We start from the raw sequence: 10,449 nt of genomic DNA, 5'->3' as shown, positions 1-10,449 counted from the left end.
AATAACGATATCGCACGACTGAATGGCGTCAAAACGGCATGGGGACTCCCCACACACCCATCAGTTTGTGTGTGCAGTACATATTCTAAACTCATAAGTCTCTTTGAGGCATAACTTTTCCCCATCATGGGGGGCATAGTTCGACATCCTCGTTCATTATAATCGTGTCCAACATCCAAATATCTCTTGAAACATCCCCCAATAAACGTGCTACCATTACATTTGGTCCTATATTTTCTCATTAAATACTTTTCGCTCTCATCGCCTCTTTCAAAGATGTCGAAGCACGTTTCGTTACTTAGTCCAGTGTTGTTCATACCGCAAGTATAACATCTGGCAGTACTATTTGCTCTTCTAAGAAAAGCGACAACGGGTAACGCGCGTGCCTCGAATTTTGCACGACTTATTTCGGTATTTCTGTTAATAGATTCTGGTATCGTTATTTTCAAAAAATTCATGTCCGCTTCTGGCAGCGTGGTTGTTTTTGATAATTCATAGTCCGTATGAGCTATTTTAAAGTTTCTTTGTTTGAAATGATAAAAATCGTTTACCGTTTCTAGTCCTGTTTTGTGGCCGTAATCAGGATTTTCGAAAATTTCATGTATTTTGTAACTGCGTGTCGGAAAATACGATCGCAATGTTTTTTTTTTATTTAAAAAATGTGCAGATACTGATTCGCTTGACGCTATAGTCGGTCGATATACTAATATTTCACTATTATTATCGTCATTTATTCTAACTTCCGAAACGAATGACGAATGTATCCCTTGCGTCGGTCGAAATAATAATATTTCTTTCGTCAAACCACTCTCAATACCATTCGAGTACGTATAATTTCTATATCTGCTTTGAAAATCTGAAGGCAACAAAATTTTACGTGGCGATTGATCCCAAAATTGATTTAAATTGTAATGCTCGAAGAATTTTGTTTGTGGCTTTTCTGCTTCGGTATTAGACCATTCAGGAGAAATACTGGTAAATATTTGATCGTAAGCCGAGTTCTTCCGAAATTCTTCGTCTTCGTAATCCTGAGAAAGAACTTCACTTGTTGCAGAATAATGATGAGGGTTCTTCATCCGCGACAGTAAAGATAAATGAGAAATCTGAACGTTATAACTAATTTGTATAAGTACAAATAATATAAGTTTCATTTTGTTCCGGAAAAAAGTTAATAATTGAATATTATTTGATTAAAATATTTATATTAACAAAAGAAAACAAACCTGTAAACATGTCAAAGACCAAATTTCAAATAGACCATAGATAATTAATCTAATTATTATCGAGAATCAAAAAACAATTGGTTTCTTCATAATAAACTTTTTACCTCAACAATTTCTATTACGGTCGTAATATTTCAATCGGACTCAGCGCGAACTTAAAATGAAACGACTGAACTCGCCCTGGTTGATAAAGATCCACCCTTTGCGCGTCAAGCTACGAGCGAACTTTGGTTACATGGATAGCCGAGCGCCCGCGCATTCGGCGCGAGGACGCCACGCGGGCAACATGGCGCCCGTTCCTGCGCTCCTGTTTCTATTATTCTTCCTCCACGTGACTCGATCCGAGATCCTGACCCCGCCGTACTTTAATTTGGCTCAGGGGAAGAAGATTGTGGCCACGGCGACATGCGGAGACGAGGGACCCGAGTGGTACTGCAAGTTGGTCGGCGTTATTGCAGATCACGACGAGCGCGTGATACAGGGACAGGTAATGTTTACGTTTTTGTCTCCTTGTTTGTGTGTGCGGATGAATGGATGAGTAGATTTTGTTAACACAGATCAGAGACAAATGCTATTCGCTCGAATTATTTGGAAGAATTGAATGTTAAAGACTCCTTTAAAATATATTTACTTTTAAAGTATGCAACTAAATATTTTATTTTATCGCTATTTCATTTCAAGTAATTATCGTTTTTCCACCTTTTAATAATACTTATTATATTATGTTGTTAATTTAAATCTGTACTATTAATGTTTAAAAAATATAAATCGATGGAGACATGTAGGCTGGCTTTCTCTTGTTTAGCAGAAACGAAATGTCAAAAGTTCGTTCCCCGACGAGGATAAAGCTTGTTTTCGACTTTATACCTGTTCTTAACCTTTTTAGTTTCTATTAGCTGGATCATTAATATGCGTCTTTATTCGTATTGATCTATATGGTTGGAAGGGATCCAGCTGTTCTGCCGTACCCTAGAGGCGATAACCACTTACAGCCCACTGTTCCTTGGCATGGTCGTAGTGTATTTATGTATTATAATTTAACAATTTGTAATATTATTTCAATCAAAAATATATTAATTGAATTTAAATTGTTGACCCTTCGGATATTGGCCTTTAGTAGGTACATGCGTATCAATAAATTCTAACAATTTAATGTAAGCAATTGTCGCGTGCAATGGTATGCGAGTGTCTTATTACATTACGAAGAATTTTAAAATTTAATGCTAGTTAAATTTTTATTAAATATTTTGTGTCTATTTTAAGATATTTTATTTTGCGAAATCATAAATTTTGTAACAACACTATCAACACATACATAAATTTTTAGGACATTGAATTAAATGCTAATCCTTAATTCATTTTACGTTTATAATACTCCTTTTATTGAATGCTATTATATAGTAGTGAATAGTAATTACTAAGCCATCCGTAAAACTTTTTTTATGAGTGAGGGATTACTGGTGGCACGAATGCCTCTCCAGTTTCACCAGGATAGGTGGGCTAGCAGAGGCTCAGCCAGGAGTTGTGGGATTTGCTAACAGCTGTCCGAGCGCCTCCAAAGGAGACCTAACAACTGAAGGGCAGCTGCTTCGCGAATGAATCTACTACCGGATCGCGACCCGCTAAGAAGATACCGGCGAGAAACTCAGCGGGCTGATGCTTAGGTTAGGTTGCACGTCGAACTCTTTGCCGAGTTCGACGAGTAAGCCGTAAAACTATTGTGATGTCATGTACATACAAATATGTCGGTAGCGTACTGTGAGTCCGAACTGGTAGGTACCACAACCCCTCGTAATGCTCGCCGACCCTCGCCGCGAAGCAGTCCGTTGTTGCAATTTGAAGAATTCCACATCCATTATAGAAAGCAATTAAGACAAAAGCCTCGTGTCTATATAGTTGGTGTTGTTAAGTCCACGGAACTCGGCAAGTACCATTTTTTTCCCTACCTATCCGCTGGTAGCCTAAGGGGCTATTCCAGATATGCGCAGACGGATAGATGAGCTAAGGGACTCATCCTGAGAAAATTTGCTAACTAACACTAACCCTAGCAAGAACAGGCTTCGAACCTACCACCCGATCAGAATAGTAATCCACTGAGAAGATCCGGCGAAAAACTCAGTGGGCTCGGTAACCACGTAATACCAATTTCATTCATGACAACAATCAAAGTATAAACTACTAGCTGTACCCATCCGCTTCGCTGGGCATTTAAAATTACCATCATTATTACTCACCCCCACAAAGATTCTCATCATTAACGCCCCCGCAACTGGTGTAGGTAGTCCAACATTCACATAAATATTAGCCTATCCATTAAGCACAAGCAAGTTTTCTACGTGGATACCAAGTTTTAAGTCAATCGGATGCATGGTTCAGTAGTTATAACGGAACATCCGTAAAAATCACTATAGATTTATATATTAAGTATAAATATGACTGTATCTAGTATATTTGGAAAAAAAGGATAAAAAGATTATTATCGGCGATGATCTTAAAAAGATCAACTAACTGTTTTGCTACGCAAGTTTAGATAAACATAACACATAGTGGCACTTTCCTAATTCTAACCTGAAACCGTTTATGAGAACGCAGTTCACTGATGAATCATGAGCTTAATACTTAGGTGAGTCCGCGCGGATAGGTACCACCGCCCTGCCTACTTCTGCCGTGAAGCAGTAATGAGTTTCAGTTTGAAGGGTGGGGCAGCCGTTGTAACTATACTGAGACCTTAGAACTTGTATCTCAAGGTGGGTGGCGCGTCTACGTTGTAGATGTCTATGGGCTCCAGCAACCACAACACCAGGTGGGCTGTGAGCTCGTCCAACCACCTAAGCAATAAAAAAAAAATAGTACATGATCGTCATAGCAGAACGATATTTCTCACGGAATTTTATCGAAGGCTTTCTGTCGAACATATTTCAATAGCCCTATCCCCCGTGAGTTTGATTACATCACAAAAATATATCTATACGTGAGATACGATAGTACAAAGCTTATAGTCTATAGAAGTCAAAAAAAAAAACTACTTTGCTATAAAACAAAAAAAATACTAAAATGCTGATACCTACTAAACATATAATCGTAATATTAGTTCGAAACAAAATCGATTAATTGCTCAAAATTGTAGCATTAAAAGACTGAGTAAAATTTTGGAAGAATATAAACATCAAGATTTACTAATGTATCCGTTCTCACGTCCAAAATCGCAGGTTCGAGAATACTTATATGAGACTGTCGTATTTTATATGAATTGACTTCTAGAGACTGAAGACATGCCTCTGCCTATTCGTGATAGGGAAGATCGAGGTAAAGAGACCTCGCAGGCGCAGTCCGACAAGGTGGTTTGATCAAATCCGCACCACACTAAAGATCCCATTCCACGAAGTCCTTCATGCGGCCAATGATCGGAGGCGCTGGAGGGACATTACTAGAAGTAAAGTCCTGTTAAAATATGATGGTCACGACCCTCAGCAGTAAGAAGACGACGCGAGGAGTGAGACATACCTAATGCCTGACAGCGAGACTGCAAACAAGCAAGAAAAGTTCACAAAATTCGTATTATCATTAAAAATAATTACAAATCGTAAATTGCTTCAGAGGCATCGAACCCGTTATCGGCGGGATGGTGAGCCAACAGGACGCAAGATAATGTTATCAGCTATCTGGGCCAGCCACTGATGTAGGCGCGTTCCGCGTCATCTCTAAACCCGAAAATCAAACAATTTAAAAGCGTTTTTCTTTTTTTTAGCTAAATCGTAACTCGCAGAGATAACCATATATCTGAGCGACATTGTCGTTACTTATTTTGACCTCACAAAAATCTATAAACTTATTTAATTTAAAATTGATTATGTTAATTTCAAAAAAGAAAAAAACGCGATATGCACTAAACTCATAATCGTAGTGAATCCAAGCTCAATGATATGATTCTATTACTACCTATCTGGAATCACCAGCTCTGTGATAACAAAATATACTTTTAGGATGCATTATCTTCAGTTTAGATGTGAATGAAACTTTAATTCAAAGTCGCATTACGATTAAACATTACTTTAGGAAAGATAACGGTGTAAACCAAATAAAGAAACGGTTGTAATGAAAAAAAAAAAAACAATTCCATTCTATATTCACACAATGATTTCACAAATGTCATCACGTTTCAAAAAAAAACAATCTACCACAATTAAAAATTGTTTCAACTATGATCCTGTTTGGACAAAGTAAAATATGCTAGACAATAATGTCAAATAGACAAACAAAATATTTCATAATGAACAAAGAAGGACGCAGGTACCTTACATATAGAAAAAAGTATTATAAACGAGCGATTTTTTACTGGTGGTAGGACCTCTTGTGAATCCGCACGGGTAGGTACCACCATCCCGCCTAGTTTCTGCCGTGAAGCAGTAATGCGTTTCGGTTTGAAGGGTGGGGCAGCCGTTGTAACTATACTTGATACCTTAGAACTTATATCTCAAGGTGGGTGGCGCATTTACGTTGTGGATGTCTATGTGCTCCAGTGACCACTTAACACCAGGTGGGCTGTGAGCTCGTCCACCCATCTAAGCAATAAGAAAAAGATATTTCTTAGTTAGCGCGAACGAAGCCCCATGCGAAACCTTGTATTTCACAAGAACATCAAACTCATTAAACACTGTCGGTAGTTGTGCTAACGGCCGTCGTTAATAACTGATAAAGTCTGTAGCGAACTGGAACAAATGCCCTTTGACCTTATTATCGCGTCATGAATGAATTCCATCAAAAAGTATTTAACATTAAAATTCGACACTTTTTTATGTAGATTAAATCCACATTTGTCAGTAGGGATCGAACAAACAAATAATTGTTCGAAATTAAATGGCTAGAACAAACACTGATAGTGCATTAGGTTCACTAGCCACTAGATTAACAATACGATCAAACATATCTTAGTTTCGACAATTTGTACTGAAAGCTATTTATAAAGTTCGCAAGTGGGGTACAATATCTGCAGGCAATTAATGCTACATTTCAAAATGATGAAATTAATATTTTATAGCAAAGCAGCTCTGACCTTTATTCAACGACGCACCAACATACTCTTCACAAATTCCTATATGCCTACAATGTGTCGCGATTCTGATCCGGTGATAGATTCTGCGAAACACTTATCTTGCTAGGGTAGATGTTAGCAACGTATCTCAGACTGAGCCCCGTGAGCTCGCTTCTCTCTACCAGTTAGGGAGAAACTAAAATATACCCCAAGGCTACTGGTATTTAGGTAGGAAAACAAATAACAGCTTACTCATGAGAAGCTTTGCGTGAAAATACAACCTGTATGTCTTGTAATCTACCACTGGATTGGTATCGCGACCGACTGAAAAGATCCGGCGAGAAACTGAGAGACTGTGGGTGTGAATTAAGTTTCACGTCGAATTCTTAAAATTACCCACAGTGGATTGAGACGATCTGTAATGACATGTTTAAGCCTATGACGGCTGTGGGTTGCCCCGTCGTCTGATGATGACAGTATTCATGAGCTGGACCTCCAAGTGTTATTAGATTTGGCAACGCCAGCACAACTGTCTCCTGAGCTTAAGGCGTGGTAGATCAAATTTCTTTTTATGGTCTAATATTGATAGGTACTTTCGCGGATTAACTGGAAAGATACTTGCATTGTATGTACAGCGTAATTGGGCTCCCATATATTGATAACAAAACGGATCATTGCCAAATAAATTATCCATCTCGAAAATTTTGAAGATGTTTCCACCGTAATAATTTTTCACCCTCATAATTTCACATATTTACTAATTAACCATTTTCGTGTTCTAAGCACACCGTTTCTAGGAATATCGGCAATAAACGTTTTTAGTTTTTGTGGACATGTGGCGGCCACATGCGTTCGCGCATCCCATCTAAACGTCCCTTTGTTTCTAAGCCGACTCGGACAAAGGCTTCCATAAAAACACTCCTAAAAGTTCGTATAGTTTAAACCAGGTTTAAACGTTCACTTTAACAAGACTTATGGCATAAGCAGTTAAACCATGATATTATTACCTCCTACATAGTAAGCTTGTTCCTCGATAAACTGGTCTATAACTCTGCACTTCGAAAACACCCCACCGTGGTCGAATAGCCAATCGGCCAAGGTCAATTTACAATGAATAAAATAATAAACACGTCAGTAACCGTTAGCACAAGCTAAATTTGAATCTCACTGACTTATGACCTATAGTTCGGATATTATCGATAAAAGGTGTGTGGATTGAACTCAGCAGAACGTTAGCTAGTGTTCCAAAATCAAAAGCTAACAAATTTAATATTTTAAAGTTTACGAATTCAACTGTATTAAGTTTGAGTTTATCTAGTGCGACGAAAACATATACCAGACAATAATAATAATTAGTATATCCAGACCATAAATACCAAACAAGTAACAAAGATTCTAACTTCGCACGAGAATCCTATCATCCCAAACAAAAATAAACTAGCACGATGTAACATGGATGGAAAACAGGAAATTGAAGAAAGGCCCAGGATCTACAGAAATTTAACAAATAGGTTCAGATTTCTATACATATATTTATTTTTCCCCTGCAAAACGTAATATACCATTATATCTAGGCTCGGAATATGTTTTTGTCCCATTCGGTGTCCACCCTTGATCCGTGGGGTCCTAACGCTATAAGGCTTTTTAAGGAAATAGCAAAAAGGTTAGTCGACATCACAGGAGACCGAAGATCTGGCAACTACCTTGGACAAAGAATTAGTCTAGCTATTCGAAGGGGAAACGCTGCCAGTATCTTCGGAACCTTGCCTAAAGGGACTCCTTTTAATAATATATTTTAGTTATTAAATTATTGTTATTATTTATTTAATATTATTTTAATATTATTAATTTAGTATTTAATTATTTGTTATAACGCCATATTTGATTTTACTTTGAAAATTTCATATACCATTTGGAATTTAAGTTGTGAAGAAATCGTGGAACTTCGCAAGTTCATGTCACATGTTTTACAAGTCCTCTTTTTTTCACTTGAGAACAGACAGCCGTAAAACTCTGAAAGCCATAAAGACGTTGTGAATGACCGAATTTATTTTGTGAATGCTATGTTATATGAGCATGCGGCCTTTGTGAGAAAGGTTTAGAAGACAGAATGGATTCCGGCTTTGTTTTATTGAACGATTCTTTAGTTATTGCGAATGACCTCAAAGAACACGATACCTTTGATGTCGCAAACAAGAAAACATCTGTATATTTAAGCCTAATCCTACTGACATTGTATGGGCCAGTCGTTCGCCAAACACTGACCTCTTAAGTCGATTGTACCATCTTCCTTAAAAAATTTTTTACAAGGCAATTGGCTCATCTCAAAGCACTTTTTCTATTAAGACAGAAGCTCGATACGATAGTCCAGTTATCGAGGCCGCTGCCACCTAGACCGAACTTAGCTCACGTCGCAATCAACCACCATTATCGCCTTAGACACATCCTCACAGATCCTTTTAATCCAGTCTCGGGGCGATTGAACCCTACCACTACTAACGCGGATTACATAACCGACCCAGCCTAAGGGGCAAGGTAGAGCCGCCGTCGTCCTAAGCATTTCTCATCGAACCTATTCTCGGTGCGTTTAGGTTCTCCAAGCACCGGTCACTGTCTAACTCGTCGAGAGCTACGAGTTAATTTAAACCCACTGAGCTTCTGGCCGGATCTTCTCAGTGGATCGCGATTCCGATCCGATGGTAGATTCAGCGAAGCACTGTTCTTGATAAGTATAGTGTTAGCAAATATCTGGTATCATCATCAGCCTATAGCAGTCCACTGCTGGACATAGGCCTCTCCAATTGTTCACCACTGAGCACTCACTGGATGAAAAAAGCCGAGGATCGTGCCCAGTGGCGAATATCTGGTATATCTTGATATACCTTTATATATATGTTAACGGAAATGTATGTAATCCGTCATTGTATACAATTCCTAGGAAATGTATGTAATTCCTAAAATCGCACGGAAATGTGTGAAATAAATTATATTATACTTACACATTACACATTTCCTAGGAAATATATACATTTCCTAAATAGCAATCGGAAATGTAAAACATTTAAGATATTGGTGGGTACGCGGGGACAGCGGGACGAGTTTTGCACTACGGTCAGTTGCCAACTTGCAATTCACTGGAACCGGCCAGGGATTTAAGAAGTGCCTTTGCAAGAAAAACTGTGCTACATCAAGATGTCTGTATTTTAAAAATAAAGTATTATGTACTTCTAAATGCCATTCGAGCTTACCCTGCAAAAATAAATAGCTATATGGACTGACAAAGTATTATAATATAAAGATTTACTTTTATACTTTGACATTTATAATTACTTAATTATCAGACTGATTACTTGCCAAATGAAAATTTGATTTTATAAGAATAAATATAAGTTGATTTTGTGATACGTTAAAAGTTAATAGATAGTTGATTTTAAAAGTTTTAATTAGTAAGATAATATGAATATATTTTTATTATTTTACGGTATGACTGTTACCCGATTGTCTCAATAAGTGTTATAATAAAAAAATATTATTAACAACGTGTTTTATTACAGAAAGCATTTACTTTATACATTTCCTAATACGATATTGGAATTATATACAATTCCGAGGAAATTTATACATTTCCTAGGATATCTATGCATTAAATAGTTTTTCAAACAATATTTTATACACTTCCTAAATAGTATCGGAATTGTACACATTTCCTAAGATTTGTATACAATTCCTTGATTTCATACATTTCCGGTAACATATATATAAAACACATAAAGCTACCAATGATTAGGTAGAAGATAAAACAAACAAAAAAACATTAGGAGCAACCAATGCGTAGGTTATCTTACTCGCTGAAGTCATCGAAGAGTTCAAAGTGACGCTTAGCCCATGGCATTACTCGCGGGCTTGCTGCTTTTAAGCAGATAGGCCTCCTTCTGGGGCGCCCGGATCGCTAAAAATCCTCCCCCTCGAACACACCCACTTAAGTGGTAACGCTCCGAGCCACAACACTTCCATATCAAAAACTAAAAGGTTTTATTTTATTATATCAATAATTTCAATAAAGTAGGCAACACAGCTTATTTAAAATACAGTTTTATTGCACCAAATATTTATTATGTACATAAATAAAGTATTAACTCATTGTCATAACTACAATTAAAGATGAATTGTGAATTAAAAAAAATAGTTATCTGG

General features: G+C 37.3%; 1 protein-coding gene across 1 annotated transcript in view; it reads left to right on the top strand.

The window, feature by feature from the left end:
- Positions 1 to 1,465: 1,465 nt before the first annotated feature.
- The window catches only part of LOC101742998 (laminin subunit alpha), a 67,319-nt gene continuing 58,335 nt past the window's right edge, over positions 1,466 to 10,449 (top strand). Inside the window, exon 1 of the mRNA XM_038014239.2 lies at positions 1,466 to 1,710. Coding sequence (XP_037870167.2) covers positions 1,510 to 1,710 — 201 coding nt within the window. The 5' untranslated portion in view covers positions 1,466 to 1,509. The remainder of the gene's footprint in view (positions 1,711 to 10,449) is intronic.

The sequence above is a fragment of the Bombyx mori genome, chromosome 1 (genome assembly GCF_030269925.1).
Source record: "Bombyx mori chromosome 1, ASM3026992v2".
In the NCBI taxonomy this organism is placed as follows: domain Eukaryota; kingdom Metazoa; phylum Arthropoda; class Insecta; order Lepidoptera; family Bombycidae; genus Bombyx; species Bombyx mori.
This window is presented reverse-complemented; position numbering and strand designations above follow the sequence as displayed.